This window comes from Parus major, chromosome 5 (assembly GCF_001522545.3).
Source record: "Parus major isolate Abel chromosome 5, Parus_major1.1, whole genome shotgun sequence".
Classification (NCBI taxonomy): Eukaryota; Metazoa; Chordata; class Aves; order Passeriformes; family Paridae; genus Parus; species Parus major.
The window spans coordinates 26,558,786-26,580,232 of record NC_031774.1 but is presented as its reverse complement, the minus strand read 5'-3'; the positions used below and the strand labels follow the sequence as shown (position 1 = coordinate 26,580,232).

General features: G+C 37.3%; 1 protein-coding gene across 3 annotated transcripts in view; it reads left to right on the top strand.

Moving 5' to 3' along the window:
- The window catches only part of RBM25 (RNA binding motif protein 25), a 34,090-nt gene extending 15,226 nt beyond the window's left edge, over nt 1-18,864 (top strand). For 2 of the 3 annotated variants that reach the window (XM_015631385.3, XM_015631387.3), the window contains exons 7-19: nt 1,370-1,552; nt 3,751-3,804; nt 4,060-4,143; nt 7,712-7,992; nt 8,852-9,068; nt 9,424-9,513; nt 11,730-11,803; nt 12,503-12,653; nt 13,006-13,330; nt 14,221-14,495; nt 14,932-15,030; nt 15,729-15,776; nt 16,864-18,864. In XM_015631385.3, the coding sequence (XP_015486871.1) occupies nt 1,370-1,552; nt 3,751-3,804; nt 4,060-4,143; nt 7,712-7,992; nt 8,852-9,068; nt 9,424-9,513; nt 11,730-11,803; nt 12,503-12,653; nt 13,006-13,330; nt 14,221-14,495; nt 14,932-15,030; nt 15,729-15,776; nt 16,864-16,956 (1,974 nt within the window). In that variant the 3' untranslated portion in view covers nt 16,957-18,864. The remainder of the gene's footprint in view (nt 1-1,369; nt 1,553-3,750; nt 3,805-4,059; nt 4,144-7,711; nt 7,993-8,851; nt 9,069-9,423; nt 9,514-11,729; nt 11,804-12,502; nt 12,654-13,005; nt 13,331-14,220; nt 14,496-14,931; nt 15,031-15,728; nt 15,777-16,863) is intronic. The other variant, XM_015631388.3, reaches the window with a different exon arrangement.
- The last annotated feature ends 2,583 nt before the right edge of the window (nt 18,865-21,447 follow it).

Here is a 21,447-nt window from a genome sequence, read left to right as displayed (position 1 = left end):
ATCCGTATGAGCCCATTCTCTTGAACTGTAGAATGAGATTGACCCCATGTTTTTTGTTGGATTTTACTGGATTTGGTTGGTTTTTTGCTCTTTTTTGTGGTGGTGCAAAGAAAGGCTGTGAATTGCTGAGGAGTATTGATGAAGTTCATTGCAATCAAACTGCTTGCAATTCCTTTCACACCATCATTGGTGTGCTGGTGCCACTTGGATCCAAAAGTTTCAAATTTTCTTGAATATTTTGAATTAAGAAATCAAACATGTAAACTACAACACGATTTCATATAGAGACACACCAAGCAAACCTTTATCTAATTAGCTCCTCTCCCTGATCACTACTTCTCCCTGGATCTCTTCAATTCCACCCCCTGTCACTACCTTCTAGCTCTTTTCAGCCTGCTCTTCCTTGGCCTGGCAGCTTCTTCAGCTCCAACTGAATCCTCCCTTCCCCCTCATTCTTAGCTGCTGCTCCATCAGACCCTTCCCTCCCCCTCACTCCACCCACCACCTATCGTTTGACGGGATACCCAGCTGGATTCTCAGGTGAGATTCCATTTTTCTAAAAGATTCAGGGGATCAAGAGGTGGGCTACCTTGCTCGGTGTGCAGATCATTGTTCTACCTTTTCATGTAATACTTAGTGAAAGGCACTTCTTTGTGTTCCTTCTCCTCCCTACAGGGTGGAAAGGGGCAGAAAGATGAGGAACTGCAAAATACTTGATCAAAAATTATTAAATAAATAGTTTGTTGTGCAAGGAATGTTTTCCCTAATGATGTTTCTTTAATATAGTTCTCCCATTTGAAGTTGCAGCTTGGAAGTTTTAGGTAGGCATTCATATTGCATGGCACTTAAATAGAAGGAGGAACTGATGTTGAAGTGACTTGAAGTTCTGGAATATAAAAGGCAAAACTTTTGACCAAGAGCTGCACTATAGTGATTGCCTTTCTGGGAGTGTGTGGGTGCTCTCTCTTTTCCTGTCTACTGCCTTAATCACCATTTTTCTGTTCCATTTTATTATGTTATTTTATTGTGCAATCCTACACTTGCTCTCTGCAGCCATTCCATAAAACTGCAAGAAACTGTGGTATTGCCAGTGTGAAAAGATCTGACTAATATAATGTAGCTGATAATTATTTGTATTTGTAGGTGGTTTGGTTTTCATGTGGTGAATTGTTTTGTTTTTGGTTTTTTTTGTATGGGTTTGGGTTTTTTGTGTTTTTTTTTTAATTTGTTTTTTTGTTTTTGGGGAGGTGTTTGCTTTTTTATAGTAAATACTGTAGGGGCATGACTGTGATGATGAAAGGTGAATTTCTGATAAAAGCATTATTACTCTTAATTTGTTAAGTCCTGTTTCTTTGCCATTTTTCCTTAGAACTCCAGACCGGAGACAACAAATGACGATGATGAAGCACTGGATGAGGAAACAAAGAGAAGAGATCAGATAATTAAAGGGGCCATTGAAGTCTTAATACGAGAATATTCCAGCGAGCTCAATGCCCCCTCCCAGGAATCTGACTCTCACCCCAGGAAGAAGAAAAAGGAAAAGAAGGAGGACGTATGTGTTTTGATTTTGGACAAAACAGATTTTTTTTTCTTCAACTCACCTTTATATAATGGCCAAACCTTGTGCAAATACTTTAAACCTAAACTTCTGATGAGAAAACAAATCAACAAGCATTGATGTCAGCAGCAGTTTCTTTTTTTTCTTTTTTTGTTTTTTTTTTGAGCTGAAAGCTAGTCAGTTATAGACACCATCCCTTCAGGATGGTTTAGGCATTTAAGCACGTAAACTTCTTGGAACAACAGGTTTGAATCTGGGCGGGACTGAACCAACCTTTCATCCTTCGGAAGGTGGAAATACTGAATTTAGTGCAGTTTAATCTATATGTGCATGTAGGGTTTTTCAGATAAGAGCTTTAAAAACAACTGTAAAGAGTTTCTGCGTACCATCCACTTCCAGTGAAAGGTGCCAGGGCACTATTATAATGCCACGAAGTGGCAGCTTTTGGCAAAATTCTTCTCTCTGCTTATAGTATGCATTCTTGTAGTGTGCCTTGATCCAACTGGTTGCAGCTGTCTACCCATATGTGGAAGCACTTCTTTAGTTGTGTATGTCCTTGAAGGGATCCTTCAGGGATGAAAGGCATATCGTAATCTTCCTGCCTTACAAAATCACTTTTAAACACGTCTCAATTTGGCTGGATTTGGTCAGACAGCTTTCCTATCTTGTGCAATGCGAAAAAAACCGTGTTAAGCAGGAATGAATGTTCTGCTTTAGACCTGCCTCTGTGAATGACCTTTTCATGGATTAAAACAAAATGGAGAAGGGGGAACAAGGATAAGCAAACTCAGACTTAGCTTTTCCAGCAAAGTTTCTAACCATGGGAAAATGAGCTTTCCCACCTACCATTCTGCACCTTATATGAAAGAGACTGGAAAATTTTTGACCAAGATTTTTACCCACTTAAGTCTTCTGCAAAGTACCTATTCCAAGGCAATGATGCAGTTTGAAATGCTTATGGAGTTTAAATGTGGTGCAAGAAACATCTCCCTCAGGGAGCAAATCTATCTTCCCACAACATTGTTAGTCATGGCCAACCTGAGGTGTAAAAGTGCTGAGCTGAGAATTTGTTTTTCTTTCCTCTCCCTCCCTTTGGGAGAAGATGTTTTCTTTGATGACAATTTGCAAATGAGTCACTGTCTAATGCTGTCAGTTGTATTTTTTTGTTACAAGCACTGTTACAATGTGTATTGTCCTGTGGGTAAATATACGTACATATGGCCATGAATAATGCCAGGTAGTTAAACATTGTAAGAGACTTTTGCAGTCATGAAGAGCTGGGTGCTGAGTATGTCCCTGTGACAGAGCGATATTCTCTTAGCTCTGTGTTGTGTAGAACTTTACTAATCTGAGCTAGTCAAGTAGCCAAATAAGCTCTTTTAAAATATGCAGCATTTGTGGGTTGAAATTGCACCCCATCATCCTTCCCATACTGGGAAGGAAGACAAGAAACTTGGAAGTTGCCATCTTTGGCCTGTGTGGATAGAGGTGGGAGTGAAGAGATGGTACTAGCTTGTTGTTCTCTTGTCCATAAAGGAGAGGGGAGAGAAAGACTGTTGGGTGGGGGGCAAAGGGAAGGTGGATGCAGATATATTGTGGGGGCGGTGAGGGGGGTGTGGAAACTCACCAGCTTTGGGGCTGTTGTCCCCTGAAGAGCTTGGTGTGGAGATGACTCCCGCTGGTGTTAGCAGCAGAGGCTGTTAGTTCTTCTGGGTGAAGGCATGACTGCTGTGGGGGAGTTGAAAATGTGTGCGGGGAGCTGAGAGTGAGTGGAATCTGGTTTTCAATTTCAAGCACGGGGGAACCTCGCTAATTCGCACTAACTATAAGAGCAGGTGCAATCTACCAAATTCTGCGAATTAGCGAGTAAATAAAATCAAGACATACCCACTGCAAATATTTGTTTTGGCAAGTGTAGCTTAGCCTTATTTCTGATGCTACCATAGTGTACTAATATCCTGTAGCACACTTGTAATTCAGTGAAGTCTTACTAACATGAGACGTCACTATGTGTTTTTAAGTAGTTCAGCAAAGGGAGAATTAGCGAGGTTCTTCTGTAACTTTGTTGAATCAAAGAAATGAGATCACAGCAATACAATATTGCTTTGTAGTACAAACATACAAAACATTGTTTTTCAGAGTAGTGTGCAATCTATTTTTAAAAAAAAAAATCTCCGTGGATTTTTCCGCAGATTTTCCGCAGATTTCCAGTGGCCCCACTGATACCTTATCCACTCATCACCAAGGTTCGTTTACATTGTAGGTTTTGACAATGACTATGTTTACTGCTAGTTGCCAGATTTGTGACTCTTGTCCATCTGATTTTTTTTTTTTTTTTTCCACTCATTAACATCAGACTGTCAGGTTTGGTACTGCAGAAGGACTTTATTTATCTCTTGCAAGACTGGTTGAAAACTTCTAACCTTCAGCTTTTCTCTTGTTCTCCTGTGTCTGTACAGATGGCTGTTAATGCTTTTACTCCTGTTCCCCTTGTTTTTTAGGAGGATATAAATGCTATAGAAATGGAGGAAGACAAAAGAGACCTGATATCAAGAGAGATCAGTAAATTCAGAGACACACACAAGGTAGTATTTTTGTTTTTGCACTTCATACAAATTAGGCTTTTTCAAAATCCAAAAAACCACTATTATAAAATTTAGCAGTACATTGCAATATCACTTAAAATGATGTTTATATTAGGTTTAATATACATGTAGCTCTTTACAAGTCAGAAAAAGACAGTTGCCACGTTAAAGTGGCCCGTGACATCTATATGCTAAGACTTTGATTGCTACTGAGTATATTTCAGTCTTCTCACTTCAGCATGAATAAAGGCAGCTTAAGTTGCTACACATACATTAAGTCAAGATATTTATAACTGAAGGCTAAACGGGGCTGCAGTATAAGACATACACTTGAGTGTGTTTCTCTAGGTAGATTTGTAACATTATCCAAGATTTTTGAAGAGATGAAACGTGAATTAAATTAAAGTCTTTTATTTTAATAGTTCTAAGTTAAGAGTGGGGGAAGATTAAAACTAGGTCAGTGGTTACCAGACTTACCAAACTTTAGATGCATGGAAGAACTGTAAATTCCCATAAAGCTAATCTATTCATTGACCCCCACCATTATGATAGAGATCATATGGTGACTAATGCAAGATGAAACTCACAGCTTGGAAAGTAACATGGAATAGGATGTAAGTATGAGTTTCTGTTTTTTATTATACTTATGGATGCCCCCTCAGAAAAATATGCAAAGGGGTAACTGGCTTGGAAATGTTTGTGCACATCAAGTCCCACCCACCCCAGGGTCCCCACTTACAGAAGTTTCCACTAATGCTAGTGCATATGTGAATGTTTCTGCTTTGGAAAGTGATACTTGCGGATCGGAGCACAACTATGCATGTGATGTTCTTATTTTAACGTTTAGCTTAAAGTTGTTATTGATTTTTCCCCAACAAGATTGGAGTGGTCCTTGCCTAGGGAAGTATCAATAAGCTGCTCTTTTGAGCACACACTTTTCTTTCAAAATATCCCCAAAATCAACATTAAAAAAATGTTGAAGGTACAGCAAGGTGAAGTGTGCCCATGTTGTTCAGCTTTACCACATGCAGTCAGTGGGGATGGTACCGTGTTTTTATGCAACCGTATCAATATGAGCACAGGTGACTACATGTTATTGTATGTACATGTATTCAGTTTTTCTCTTAACTAAAGTTGTTCAAGATAGAAACCTGGGGGAAAAAATCTAGAAAAAGTCATCTGGAGAAGCTCAGCAATTGAATGTGAAACTGGTTAGTGGTGAAACTTCAGTAGAATTATGTTCAGTTCCGAGCCCCGAGTTGCCACACGCACTAAAATGCAAACAAGTAATACTTTTTTTTTAAATTGCAAACAAAACAAACAAAAAACAAGCTTCACTGTTTCAGAAGCAGTTGGGCATTTCACTGCCCTTGATCTGTATTTTTGGGGGGCTATTTTGGGTTTCTTAACATTAAAAATCATCTGGAAGTAGTCATTGTGTATATTGGATATGTTTAAAAGGGGCTGTTGAATCCTTAGCAGCGGACTAGTGAGCACAGTGAACCTTTGCATGTTTTTGGTATGAGTTTATAAACAATAACGACAGACTGTCAGGGTATCAGCATTGCAGGGGGCGTCCATTTACAGCACGGACGAGTCTGAAGAGAGCTCAAGGTAAGATTTATAATTCTTCTACCTGTTCATTTCTGTTCATTACTTCAGTTTATCTGATACTGTTCCCATCCCATTTCCCTGTCAGGTCCTTTTATTTAGGTTTGCAGAAGTTGACTGAGGTCAGATTTTGATTTAAAAATACACCAGTTTATTTTTTCAATTGGGTTTTAAGAAAGTGGACTTAGGAAAAGAATTTTAATATACCAAAACTTGTGTGTGTGTACTTACACTTTGGTGAATATATTTTTAATAAAAGAAAGAAACCCACTCTCTTGAGAAATCTTACCATAAACAAAATTTTTGAGAGTGGTGAAAAAGCAGGAGTTCAACTAAAGAAATGTCTATTGGAACATCTAAGATAACCTGTAAGTATCAACCACTTCAGTATGTAAACTTTCTTTAAAAGTATATGAAAATTGAGGTAAGTTGTTTTTAAAAGCTGACAACCTAGTTTAGCATTTGACCCTGCTGAGTTTAACACTGTAAAGCTCCTGGATAATACTCTTTAGAAGTTAGATTTTCAGCCCAGTGTATATTATAGGATCTAAGTTTCATTTTTTTCACATCAATTTTCTACCAATTCCTACCATTTTAAGTCCCTTTTTCCTTTTGTGATTTCAATGTATCCAACATGGGTTTGCCTGTATTGTGTTATCAATGCAGCACAGTTTCACTGGATACATTAATCACTAGTGAATTAGCTTTATTTCTGTAATCCTCTGTCGGTTCTCTGGTCTCTGTGCCTATGGCAGAAGAACACTAATCAGGTAAGATTGCTTTTTAAAGTTGTCTTAAATGCTTTGTTTAAAAGAAAAGAACAAAAAAACACAAACCAGAGAAAATGCTGTTTCATTGTTCCAGTTTTTAATTTCATTTCAGTGATGGTAAACGTGGAGCCAAAGGGGATAAACCTGTTTATTCTGCTCAATATTTGTTCAAAAAGTGGTATTCTTGTATCCATCAGGTTGAAATTTGGTATATTTGGTTGTTATTTGGTATATTTGTGAACCGTGTACTTGCTCTTCCTCCCAGAAACATAGCTAATAGGCAAGGTTAATCCAGTGTTGGCGGTCCATGTCCTAGCACAGCATCTGTAAGTTAACACATAACAATTGCTTCCAAGGATGGATTTATCTATCATTCTGTTGATGTATTTTCTATTGTCTTATAGGAATTCTGGTCATAAGAACTGTTTCTATATGAAAAAAAAATGGCAATTTTGTACAATTTTTAGTAAAACTGTAGCAGGTAACCTTTAGTTTCTGTGTTTCAAAAGAGCTATTTCCAACCTTTTTTTAACTGTCTCCATCTTGCAGTGGTGGAAGTTAAGATTCTGTTCTGCAGAGTCCAGTTCTTACCAGTGAAAACTTAGAACTTTTTTAGGGAGGGAAAAGGGGAAAAGTGACAGTTTTCTTCACTCTTTAACCACATGCACCGTGTGTAAGTGGATATATTTCTTTACCCAAGTTTTCATCTAGGATGGTTTTGGTGTGCCAAGACTTTTTGGAAAACAACTCACTGTCCCAGTAAGCATTCCACTGAAATATATTTTCCTAATTGAACTGAGTTAATTTTATCAGCTGGAAGTTCACTTTACTTATACCCAGCTGGCTTATAGGGCCAGTGGAATTTGAGTCCCACCTGAGTCATGACTGGTAGTGCACTCTGAATGTGCAGTTTAGTCAGCTCATAATACAAGGCCAGCCCTACTCTGCTAAGGTTGGAGATTGCTGGTCTGTGTAGATCTGTGCTTTTGCACGAAACTTAGTCTTGTGATTGCTGCATTTTGATTTCATACTTATGAGTTCCAAAAAATACCCACCAAACCCTATTTTATATTTTAAAATTAATGGCGGTTTTGGTATTTCCATTACCAGCCTTGTGTGTTGCGTCGGGAATATCCAGTTTGTGTAACTACAAAATTAACTATGAAAGTTCTCTTGTTGGTTTTTAGAAACTGGAGGAGGAAAAAGGCAAAAAGGAGAAAGAAAGACAGGAAATTGAAAAAGAACGCAGAGAAAGAGAAAGGGAACGGGAGCGTGAACGAGAAAGGAGGGAGCGTGAAAGAGAGAGGGAACGTGAACGAGAGAAGGAGAAGGAACGGGAGCGTGAACGGGAGCGAGATAGGGATCGAGACCGAACTAAGGACCGAGACAGAGACCGCGAGCGAGACAGAGACCGTGACAGAGATCGTGAAAGAAGTTCAGACCGCAACAAGGATCGGAGCAGATCAAGGTAAATGTACTTCAGTTACTATTCATTTCACTTTTTTTTTAGTGCTGTTTGCTAAATGTATAGAATTCAGTAGATCAGCTGCCATTCAAAAGAGAATGATCCTTGTGGATGATCAGAGTAACAGCAGGAAATCCAAATTTGGAGAATACTTGATTTCCCCCACAGCACAAGAATATAAAAGCTGCAATGTGCAGTAAGAAATTCTCTAATTATGACTTAGGCATACTGGTTATATCTCAAATATCTCCTATTTTTTCATTATTAGCTTTATTCCTCCTTAAGGTTTTCGTATGTTTGTGATATTTTTTAGCTTAAGCAGGTTCTGTCATTTCCTTTGTTACATAGTGGGCTTCTTGGTTGGATTTTGGGGAGGTTTTTTTCAGTTAGTTTGGTTTGGGTTTTTTGTTTGGTTTGTGTTTGGTTTCTTAGTAAAAGCAAGGGGATTATTCTTTCAAGCTGTAATTAGTCATACCATATTCCAAGTGCTGCTTTCACACTAAATCATCTTGTCGGAAGTGTTAAAATTGTGTTTAAGCCACATATACATGAAAGATTTGTTAAGGATATCCTTTCATTCTGATGGTTTTGGCTATGGAGAACTGCTAACACAATCTGATAAGAAATTGCCATTTGCTCATGTTTAATTTCTGTAGATATTGCTAGTTAGTGGTTAGTGTTCAGACAGCTACTTTTGGCTTTTGAGTACCCATCAGTAAATATTGATTTTATGCCTATATCTATATCAGCTAATTATCTTCTACAACTGCGGGAGAAAAATAACCGCTAAGATGCTATTAATCCTGTGATTGAATGGAGAGGAGGGCTCTGTACTGAACTTTGGGGTTTTCTCTTCCTTCAGAGAAAAAAGTAGAGACAGGGAAAGAGAACGAGAGCGTGAGAGGGAAAGGGAACGAGAACGCGAGAGGGAACGGGAAAGAGAACGAGAACGGGAAAGAGAGCGGGAAAGAGAGCGGGAAAAGGATAAGAAGAGAGACCGAGAAGAAGATGAAGAAGATGCCTACGAACGACGAAAATTGGAGAGGAAACTGCGCGAGAAGGAAGCTGCATATCAAGAGGTAGGTTGGAATTTTTAAGGTTCTTTAAATAAAACAAAATTTCTGAGAGTTGATAACAAGCCCTCTAGTATAAAATACATCATTCTCCTTTTCCTAAAGATGATTTTAATCCTTTGAGTATATGAGCTGGGGCAGAATATGTAAGTCACTGTCAAAACAGACCTTTTATTCTGTTTATTCATAATTTTATTTTATTCTCTATTTTCTATCATATTTTATTCTCTGTTCATAATTTTAAATTACAATTATGCAGATTATTTATAGTACAGCTATTTTAAACAACAATCCAAACTTTGAAGTAGTACTGCTGTTCTTAATGTTCCTGAGGATTGAAGTGTATTTTCTTCTATTGCAGCGTCTTAAAAACTGGGAAATCAGAGAAAGAAAAAAAAGTCGAGAATATGAAAAAGAGGCTGAGAGGGAGGAAGAAAGAAGACGGGAAATGGTAGGGCTTTTAGTTTGATGTGTAATTTTCCCTGCCTTGTTCTCTTGGTTCCATTTAGAATGCAATATTTGACTGTTATATTTATGGATAGTAATAGAGCTCTCATTTTGTATGAAGGCCATGTGTGTTTTTATATCAGAAGAATCCCCAGTTAACAGACTTGAAACAGCAGATGCCTAGTAAGTGGGAGTACTATTTAGAGTCTGAAAAACAAAGCCTAGTGATTTGGTCTTGTGAAGGCAGAAGAGTGAGAAGTAGGCAGCTGCAAAATACTGTGATCTGATCGTCACTATCACATCTGTGAATTGTTTCAGATTTGTGACAAAACCTACTGTGTGTTCTCTGTTATGCGGGTGGAACTAGACCTGTTTTTTTAACTTCAAACCTGCTCATGTGACAAAACCTTCTATGAAATATGATACAATATTCTTGAATGTATCTAAGCACTTTATGAACTCCTGTCCTTAGTTCATTAGTTGTGAAATTACCACAGTTACCAATATAACACTTGGAAGTTTTGTTGGAAAAGACACCTTCGGAAGATGGATAATTCTGTAATCTCATAGTTTTGTGCTAAAGCATAAAGAAATTATTTTAAGTTTTAGGGGTATTATTTCACTTCATAGTTTCTTAGAGAAGTAGAGAAGTTGAGAGAGTAGACAATGAGTTAGTAATTGCATATATTGCAATACATGCAAAGAAACACGCAGAGGCAAGAGGATTATAAAATACTCACGTGGAATGCAGGTTTTCCCTTGTCCTGGTTTGAAAGACAGGTGTCTGCTGAGGAAGGCAGGAGCCTCCCTTGAAATGGAATATGTAAACCCCCTCCCTTCGAATTACTATAATTTTTAAATTAAGGGGCTCTCAGGCAAAGATACGGGAATAGGAATAACAGTTTTTACTAGGAAAATTAAAATACAAATGCAGTAGTACAAAAAAAAAAAAAATCATTGACAGAGTCAGAATACAACCTGACACCCTGTTGGTCAGGGTGTTGGTAGCACTCCAATTAAGTTGCAGCTGCAGTCCTCCTGGAGTGACAGATGTGGCTCTGTTAAAGCAGTGATCCTGTAGAAGAGTGTCGTTTCCCTTTGGAGGTCCAGTGGTGGTTTAGATGGGTCTGGTCTTTCTCTGGGAATCCAGTGGAAAAGGCTGACTGTGGTGTTCTAAATGCCAGATTATATCCGAGTTGGAATACTTGGCTCCTCCCCGGGATGGAGCATCTCAAAATGGGATGATGTCGTTTTTATCAGTCATGCAGTGAGACTCAATGGTCCATTAAAAGATAACCCCCTGGAGGGAGGGTGCCACACCTGGTTTTAACAGATGGTAATAGAATACATACTTTTGGTTGCATCTTGCATTGCAACCTAAGACATCCCTCTAAATGCATGAAGGGGAAAAAGTTGGAAATTCATTAAATGGTATTTTCCATTCCAAATCCTCCTGCACACTGGCTATGGATGGCAGTTGTAGAAAGCAGTGTTTCATTTTGTGCTGAAAACACAAATCATAACCACAATCATAATTTGTTTCTCAAAGTCATTAGCACAGAAGTATATTACTATTGGTTTAAGGATATTGCTTAAATACAGGTTAGAAGGTCCTAATTTAATTTTCCTTGAAGAACTGGGGGTTTTGCCATCTTCGTTTTATTAGAAGGGGAGAAAGTGTCTCCTCTCTTTCTCCCTCACCCCCTATAATGTTAGACCTGCACATTAATATCGCATGGGCCTGTACATTAGTGCCACATGGTTTGTATCAGTGCCACAGCAGGAGAGTGCTTATCCTAGGAGGAACGGTCAGATTTATTTCTCTGCATGACTGTCTTAAAAAAGCTCTTGAAACAAAGCAGTACTGATAAATACACTTAGGCTGCTACGTTAAAATACCCAGTAGCAGACTTGAAGGATTTTGAGGATCTTTTGATCCTCTTCATCTGTAATATAAAACAAAAAAACCCAAATAAATATATATATAGGTGGATGGGGGTTTATGTATGTATGTGTATATATATATATATGCAAATCAGTGACATAATACCAGTGGACCCTCTGGATGCAATACCAAAATTTTTAAATTATCTGTTTGGGAAACTGTATTTTTAGTTTAAAGCACACTAGATCTACAGTTAACTTGCTAGTAACATTAATAAACTTTAAACTCCTGGAAAGGAAACCAGAAATCATTATTTAAGTTTCTATTCCTTGCAGGCAAAAGAAGCCAAACGATTGAAAGAATTCTTAGAAGATTATGATGATGACAGAGATGATCCAAAATACTACAGGTATGTCTTTGGATTCCTAACAATAAAATCTCCACTGTTCATTTTGACACAGTTGTGGGATTTGTTGGCAGAGGCTTGTTGGAGTTTATATTTGACTGTTAATGTGGCAATGTAAGGGTTACAACTGCCTAATTTTTTTTAGTGTTCATAAGTGGCAGAGGGAAAAGGGAAGCTCCATACTTCTACTATTTAATGCTCGGGAATAGCTGCTCATTCCTATCACTTTTCTTTCGTGAGACAGGGCAGAAGTCAGTGTAATGTCAAAATGAGGTGCTGGGAGCAGGGAGATGGGAACAAGCATGCCTTTAAATAATTCACTGCAAAGAAGCTGTAACTAATATAAAGAGCAAGCTTGTTAATATAAACAATTTGGAACATCCTCAGCATGGGACTAGCTAACATTTCTGTAAATCAGATTTAAGTGGTTCTTGTCAAAAATCTATAAAACTTGATTCTTTTACTAAAGAGATCAGCATCTACCTTCTCTACTTCTGTTTAATGTGGTGGGGTAGATTCTGTAAGTAAACCTGAGAGCTGATATGTTAAGATTCTTCTGTTACAAAAACAGAGGATGCCACATGCCCTTATCAATCTTATTTGCATTTACTGGGAGATATATCTGTATGTAAGTTTTCTTGTATTGTAGTACAAGCCTCTCATTGAAATGTTCTCTCAATAAAAAATATGTATCTTCTGTAGGGGTAGTGCTCTTCAGAAGAGGCTACGAGACAGGGAGAAAGAGATGGAAGCAGATGAACGAGATAGGAAAAGGGAAAAGGAAGAATTAGAAGAAATTAGGCAACGTCTTCTGGCTGAAGGACATCCAGATCCAGATGCAGAACTCCAGAGGGTGAGTTACTGTTGGTCTGACAAGAAGACAAGTCCTTTGTATTTTGGTTGTGTTGAGCAAAACTGTGTAAGAGATCTGGTATTTACTATTTTCTCTATTCACTTTTTCTTATAAAGAAATTCAGATAAGCAGTAAGAACAGTGGAAACAGAAAAACTTTCCACATCAACATCCAGATTTAATGGAGTTCGAAAACAAATTTGAATTAATCAGTATACCTTAGAAGAATGCCAGTAGTTAAATGTATTTTTCTTGTCTAACAGTCTTCTACAAAGAAGGATATTTAGATTTTTTTCAAACAGTGCTGATTTTGAGAGAGCTTCTTTTTTTGCTAATTGTCTGTTTCATTTTAGATGGAGCAGGAGGCTGAGCGGCGTAGGCAGCCACAAATAAAACAAGAGCCAGAATCTGAGGAGGAAGAGGAGGACAAGGCAGAAAAAGAAGAAAAAAGAGAAGAGCCAGAGGAGGAGGAGGAGGAGCCTGAACAAAAGCCTTGCCTTAAACCAACTTTACGACCCATCAGTTCTGCTCCGTCTGTTTCTTCTGCTAGTGGAAACGCAACTCCTAACACACCTGGTGATGAGTCTCCCTGTGGCATTATTATTCCTCATGAAAATTCACCTGAACAGCAGCAACTGGAAGAGCATCGGCCCAAAATAGGACTCAGCCTCAAACTGGGCAAGTTTACATTTTATTTCAGTCTTCCATATGGTATTGAAATAAAAATTGTCAAGCCGAGTAGCCACATGGCTTTCCAAATATGTCATCAGGTTTGATGTATTTCTATCAAGTGGTTATCCAGATGCTGTGCTTGAGTTGTCTTATCCAGAAGATAAATTTTATAGAGCTTTCTTCATCTAAAAGCTCGAGGGCAAAAAAGAAGATAATTTTAGGCATGTTCAAGGGCTAATTTTTGTAGGAATGTTCTGAGCCGGGATTGGTTATTTTCACATGCCTTTTCACCTTTATATATCTGTAAATATCCCTTTCAAAACTCATTGCTACTTTTCATTGGTGTATGTCTATGTTTAGAGTATCTGAATGAACTGATGCCAGTTGTGAGTGAAATTTGAGCATAGAGTTCCTCAGTACTTAGCAATTTCCTAGTTTGAGCAGCAGAACTAAGAACATTTGTATTACAGAAGGTTTGTGTATTTATTAACTATTTTGATTGAGTTAGGCCAGACTGCACTTTGAGCTCACACTGTTATATCTTGAATGATGGGAGGCTGATTGAGCACTTTTCATAAGAAAAGCATAAGCGTTGCAAGCTTTCACTTCTGTGCTCTGCCTTTGCTAAGGTTGTGGCTTGACCATAGTTTTCCCTCAGAGAGAGTGCTAATTGGTTTCAGGGCAGAGAAAGAAGACCATATTTTTCAAATGGGTCAGAGTCTTGAACAAACTCTAATGGATCTTTATCTCTTTTGCCACATTTGTAACAGAGTTTGAGAGATTAAAAGTCAGTGCCAGGCATCCACAGATGTTTATGTAGCATGCAAAGTAATAGGGAAGAGCAAACTAGTTTGGGTTGCCGTTGATGAATGTGTTATTCTGCCTTTTGGGTGTAGGTGCCTGCAACAGTCCTAATCAGCCCAATGCTGTAAAAAGGAAGAAACTTGCTGTGGATAGTGTTTTCAATAAATTTGATGATGAAGACAGCGACGATGTGCCCCGGAAAAGGAAACTTGTTCCCCTGGATTATGGAGAAGAAGATAAAAGCAATATCAAAGGCAGTGTCAATACAGAAGAAAAGCGCAAACACATTAAGAGTCTCATTGAAAAGATTCCCACAGCAAAACCAGAGCTCTTTGCTTACCCTCTTGACTGGTCAATTGTGGATTCAGTAAGTTGATTTGTTTAACCATTTTTTAAAAGGCTTAATTTTTCCAAATAAACATTATAATTGAATAGGAAAACAAGGTTACTGGGATCTCAGTGGATTGGAGCATCATTAAGTGGAGTCGAACTTGAGTCCTGTTTATTGTTCATACATAATCCTTATTCTGAAGTGTGCCTGTTTATTTTTGTTTTGTCTCTCTCGAATTGCCACTATGAATTATCAAGCAGTTTTGTGGAAAGAGGAAAAAGACGCTGTAAAAACATGTTTGAGTGGCTGTCAGAAATAATTGCAGATGCCAGATCTCTAAGGGTTATATCATTGATAGCAAAATGTATCTTCTGCTAAATAGCCATTTGAGTCTTCTAGATGCCTATTGGGCAATTGCTGCAACAGAGTGAAGTTTAAGGTAATTATTCATTTTTTTGTGGTTTTTTTTTAGACACTAATGGAACGTCGAATTAGACCATGGATCAACAAGAAAATAATAGAATATATTGGTGAAGAAGAAGCTACACTAGTTGACTTTGTTTGCTCTAAGGTTTGTATCTTCTGCGTTCTCTGTGAAGCTGGGGGTTCGTTCCCTATTTAAACTGCATCAGTGACTCCTGTACTTGTGTTTATTATGGCTTGCCTTGGTTTATATTTGGGCTATCATATGAGAGGCCAAGCAAGTCCTGAGAGTGTGTGACACAGTTGAAAGCAGAAAGCCAAAAGCAGAAGTTGAATGTTTGCCATGCTTACATTATATACAGATGTGTGTAGATATATATAAATAAACAGAACTCTGTGGTGTTGAAAGACAACTTACTTGGTTCTGGAAAAAAATAAATACTTAACAGGTAGATGAGAAATCGAGGTATGAGGAGTGATACCGGGAGAATTTTGCCTTTGTCTTCCATTAGCAGCTTATTGTTGAAGGAAGAGAGGCTTTTTCCCTAAATTGAGAAAACGTAATTGGAGATGTAAGAATAGCCAGAAAATACAGGACCTGTGAGTCTCAGGAGCTTCCTGGAACTTGTTCTTCAGTAATTTGCCATAAACTAGTACTCACTATGATGGATTCTGATGCAGTTTAATACTAATTTTTGCCACAGCTGTCGTTGGAACCTGATGAAATGCAAATACTTCTTGCATGTGCAAAGCATTCAGAATTCCTTGGACATAACTGGATTTTGTCCAAAAATGTATATAGTGTTTATTCTAAATTTTCAATCTAAAAACATTTGTTTCTTTCAGGTTATGGCTCACAGCTCGCCTCAGAGCATACTGGATGATGTTGCCATGGTAAGCAGAAATTCTGTAACTGATATACTTTCTACATTTTACTGAAACTAAGTCAATTATGCAAAATAGCAAGAGTCCATAACAGAAAACATGTGTTAGATATGATTAAGCACATCATGCTAGCACAGGCATTATTTTGCAGTTACAGTGCCTAGGTACAAATTACTGAACCCTCTTCAGAATTTCTCAATATTCAGAAATGTGGAACAAAAACTTGTGTCCCTAAGAGTAGATGTCAAAATCAACAATAACAGAACTGTATCAAAAATAAAAACTTCTATTCCTTCTCATTCTTATGAATAGATTTTTATTTGTGATTTAGTGTATCTTCTCCTAATTAAGGAGCAAAAGGTGATTTTTCTGTAGAAGAGTAAAAGCTCTTTTTTCCCTGTTGTTGGAAGAAAGAATGATGAGCATTATGAAATAATGCTAATGTTCCACCATGTTTTCATACACTGAAAGGTGAATAAAAAATAATTGTCCACTGCCTTCCTGTAAGGAAACTGCCTTGCCTGTAAGGCAAGGTTGGTAGTATCTACATGCATAGTGCAAGATAGTAGACTGTTTTTGGTGTGACTAGTACTTGGGGAGATTTGGAGAGATGCTGTGGACACTCAAGTTTGTCTAGATTCACTAAAAGCCTAGATAATAAATTCAGGGAAGAGAAATCTATGGAGGGTTTTACAGATAATCCAAGGAAGTTCCAAATGAAAATGAGCAGAGATTAGGAGTTAATTTAACGGAAAATACCACATGTGAATGTCCCGTTCTTACATTGTTTCCAAGCCTGACATTTCTCTGCCTCTTCCCAAACCACTTTTGGATACTGGTTTACTGGTTTTGGATACTAGTTTACTGGTGCTTCTACCTCTAAGTGTTCAACAGCTGCCCTATACAAGTACATGGTTAGAGCCTGGTCAAGTCACTGATGTTGAACAGACGAACTTGCCAGAGTTTCATTCGGTCCCTCTCTCAATGACTTGTATTATGCTATATCCATTTTGTAGTTCTGATGCATCTACAATTAGTCTTTATAACTGGAATGCATAATCTAAAAATTAATCTATAAAATGTGTATTTCCTACAGGTACTAGATGAAGAAGCTGAAGTTTTCATAGTCAAAATGTGGAGGTTGTTGATATACGAGACAGAAGCAAAGAAGATTGGCCTAGTGAAATAAAGTGCTCTCCTTGCTTCTAGGGTTCCATTTCAATTTTGGGCTTTCTTTCCCCCATTGTTCAGAGACTTTGAATTCTCTCTGTTCTCAGAGACTTGAGACCTGTATTTTTTTATGTAGAAAATGTGAATTTTTTTTGTCCTCTGCTCTGAGGCCCCCTTTACCCTTCTCAATTAGTTATCGAATCCTGCATTGGTTCTCTTTATAATACACGAGGTACAATTACCGGTATGTTTTATAAGCTGCAGCTACTGTACATGCTCTTTGGTAATTTTGTTATGTTACCCTAATTCTTGTAAATATTAAGAAAAAAAAATTCCATTTTGCAAAATATTTGCACTTAATGTGGAACTATATCAGTTACAGATGAAGACAAAGGATTTTGCTGCAAGTTTATCAGTGTTTTTTTGGGAGTCTACTTCCCCTTTTTTATTTAAGGAATGATCAAAATACGATTTAAAAGTAAGTGTCTTGAGCTGTTTTCACAGAACAGCTTTGTGTGTTCATTTGATCTCTTCATCTGACTGGAAAAGGAGTTCCTTCAAACTTCTCTTTTTAATGTGAACCAGTAGTAATCTTGGTACTTTGTTGCCTATTAAGAATTACTCATGAAGCTGGGAACGTAATCTCTTGCAGATGCTCTGCTTCTTTCCCAGAAAGTGCAAATCACAGGAAGTTTCTTATTTGCTCAATTAAAACAAGAGCAGGACCTAAATTCAGTAAGTGCTATCTAATGGTTTTTGTTTTCTTCTTCTGCTCAATTTCATTCTAGCCCTTATCTACTATCACTTCTGTCTCCAAAATAATCAGATGGTTTTTTTAAAAAGAAATTATTTTTTAAAACTTTTTTTTTTATATTTAGAAACAGAGAAAAGCCCTGTTTGAATATGTCTCTTAAAAAAAAGAAAAAAACAAACCATGAAAACTAAACCATAAGTTTTCAAACAAAGCTGAAATCTTGTTTTTATTCATACTGTTAAACTAGCCCTGACTTTTGTTTTCTACTGTATGCAGTCTGTTGTCCACAAAAAGAGGGTAATATTTTCCTGCCTTGTTTGTATGTTTTTTTATAAATAGACTGATATGATATAAATGATGACATGTACTGTAAACTGCATTTTTTTTATCTCATACCTGGGTAAGAAGTCAAATCTATAATGTGCTGTGAGCTGTTTTGATTGCAGGAGGACTGTGTTCCAGGGAGCAAACGGTCTCAAAATTATTTTTAATTTTTGAAACACAATTCTTAATAGCAAGCAAATTAAGTAAAGGTGTTCCAGTATCTCTATATTGTATTTAACTGAAGGATACAGGTTGACCTGTTCAGAAAACATAACTGTGACCTTGAGTTACTAGTTCTTTGTATCTGGAGAGGACACTTGAAAACACTGTTCTTAAAATTGGGATCGTGTAAAGGTTCCACCATGTAAATATTTCAGATATTAAAAATGTATATATTTGATTTAAGGGTTGATATTCTTTTGGAGTCTTATGCAGCATGCAATTGTGTTTAACAGTGCTTACTGAATCAAGTGTTCCCAAATTAGGGATGGGTTTGTTTTTTAAAACTACCTCCTGCTTATATTAGGTGACTAGAAGCCTGCAAATTTAGATTCGATCCCAGTATGTTCTTTCTCATCCCTGTGATACTACACTACACATCACCAAATGTTCTTTTTTAACTTGAAGTGTCATGCTCAGATGTTACTTTCATGTTGTGCTTGAATTTCCCTAAGAATGTTTTGGGTTGCATGCTTACATGTTGCAATCTTCCTATTTTTTTGTACAACTTGATGGTTGCAACCCTAAGAAATTACTTCCCTGTTCTCCATATACAGTTCTGCATCACCATTTACAAAAAAGTTTTCAAGTTCTAAATAAATTCAAAGCTTGCTCTGTTTGTAGCAAATACAGAGAAGAGGGAGAGTGAACTTCATGAGTGCCTTTTGACCTAATAAATGGCATTCTCTCTCATTAGCAGTAGTTAAACAAGACAAATGTGATAAATGCATTGTAATGCCACTGTGTGACAACTTGCCCAACATCCTCATACAGATTCTTCGGAGAAAGCTCAAGTTGTGAAACTTCAATTTATTTCTGTCCTACACTAAAGCTGTGTGTGCAATGGACATAAGCTTGTACTCTTCCTGTCCTAAGGAGACTGAAGGTGCCTGGATGAGAAAGACATGTAAACTTTAAGCTGGAGTGTTAAATATCTAGGTAAATAAGTATATAGAATCACTGTGATACCATCAAAAAATCAGTTTTGTGGAAGTTCAGGTTTTCTTCAGTAGTGGAAGAACAAAGGAATGTTCACTAGATGAACTCTGGTTTGGCTTATCAGCTTTTCCTCTTTCAGAATGCAAGTATAAAGTCACTTCTGCTTTACCCCTTACTCCAAGTTTTGTTATGTCTCAGTGATACTGTATTTTGTGTCAGTGATGCTGGGGAGTAGAACACAAGTTATGTACTGGTGAAGTTCTTAGTATAGAAAGTAACTTCTGTTTTTTGACATTCAAAATGCACTAACAGAATTATTTCAAGATAAATTTGGAAAATCTGGGGTAGAAAAAGCCTTTTTTGCCAATATTACAACAATTCACTGTTGGATGTATGATATAATATATACATATTATATTTTATATATATATAATATAATATATATGTATATATATAAAATATAATGTGTTACATTAGTGAATGCACAGATGAAGAGTATGCTAAGAATGAGATAAATGAGTAAGTATGGATGTTGCCACCAGGTCATCAGTGCATCGTGCCATAATGCAACCCATACTGTGAGGGAAAGTTACTCCAGAAGTTCCATACACTGTGTAATGAAAAAATACCAGAATTTACACAGAACTGGATGTGCTTGTTTATATGGCCCTTATGGTGGAATAAGGCTTTCAAACTTGACATAACATGTGCTCTTATTCTCCTAATAATGATTTTGTGTAATTGCCATTCAGTGTTTGGAATATGTGAGCGCAAAATCTAAAGTATCATTTTTCTTCATTAACATGCACTGAAAAGAAATGGGAAACAAGGAGGAAGTAAAATCTATTACCAAGAATTATATATTTTTATATTATCTTTTAAGTTGATGAGAGTCTTCTTGTTCTTAATAGTATTTAACTTACTTACCTGCTGATTTGGTCTTTTTAATTTTGGCTGTTTCCTTCATTCTCTATGCAGGAACCTGTACTAAAAATAATGATCTAGCTTAGATGGTCATAGCTCTAAATGTGGGCAGTGGAAAGGCCCTAAACAGCAAGTTCAGCTTCTTACGAACTTCCTGTGTCTTACTACTAATGCTTTCTTACTACTGAGAGGGAATTAGACCTTTCATGTTCTTATTATACAGGCTTGCTACATAACTGCTTGCAGTAGTAGTATTTTGGAAAGGGGATATAGTGAAAACTGCAAGCTCTTGGTTTTTATGTTACAATTGAGTCACACTTTTTCATATTCTGTACATTATCCAGTGTAGGAACATAGAGTACAGAATTAAAAATTAGTACACAGTCATGCAGTTTGGGCAGTATAAGGTACTGTTTGATAGATATTTCATCATGGATCAAACTGATACTAATAATAGAAAACAGTTTGGTACAGCTGTATGCTGTGAAATGTATGCTGGTTGGTTTAAGTTTTCTGTTTGGTTGCTTCCCCCTTCTAAACTACAAGTAGTTTTATTTGATTAATGGTTAGACATCACTTTCAGTCTAAAAATGGCTTCTTTTAAATGCATTTCATATGCCTGTGAGCTACTGAAAGTCAAAATTTGTGTTGCAATGCTTACAACATCAAACCTTTTCAGTGCAATAGTTCTGTCCCACTTAATTTTACCACACATTTTCTTGCAGTGTAGTCAAATAGTGAAATACAACATTGTTTTAAACATGCAGAATTGCATGGTCCCTCAGCTTTTCAGTTTTTTATATTCAGAGTAGTTATATGTATCATAGCATTTGTTATGTTACTTACCCAATTGATTATGCACTTGAAAAGCAATTTTGGATGATATTTCAAATATAGCTAGCAAGATAACTTTCAAATTTGGAATTGACTTTTTTAGTTTTTTCCACTAACCAGTGGTTTCCACTAACCAGCTCTACTTGGAGGCTTCTTGAGAAGATACCATGTTGACTTCTAATACTGTTTTGTTTTTGAAATATAGGTATCCCTTTAAGTTACTTTCTTAATGCCTTTTTTGTGGACCATTTTAAAACAGGGGTGCTGGCATATATATGACTTGTATTAGAAGGAGCCCAGAAGTGTATTTTCTCATAAAACCTCTCTGTTTATCTGGGTCCTAGGTTTAAAAGGTCAAGTTAGATTTCCTTTGCACGATTCCTCGCGGCTGGAATTTCAGCGAGTGCTCATTCTCTCCTATCCAGCCAGCCTCTCCCAGCCGGTTCCTTTCTTCAGGTCCCACCTGCGCCCCCGGCCGGGGTTGCCGGGGCCGGCCGCGGGTCCCGCCCCGGGCCC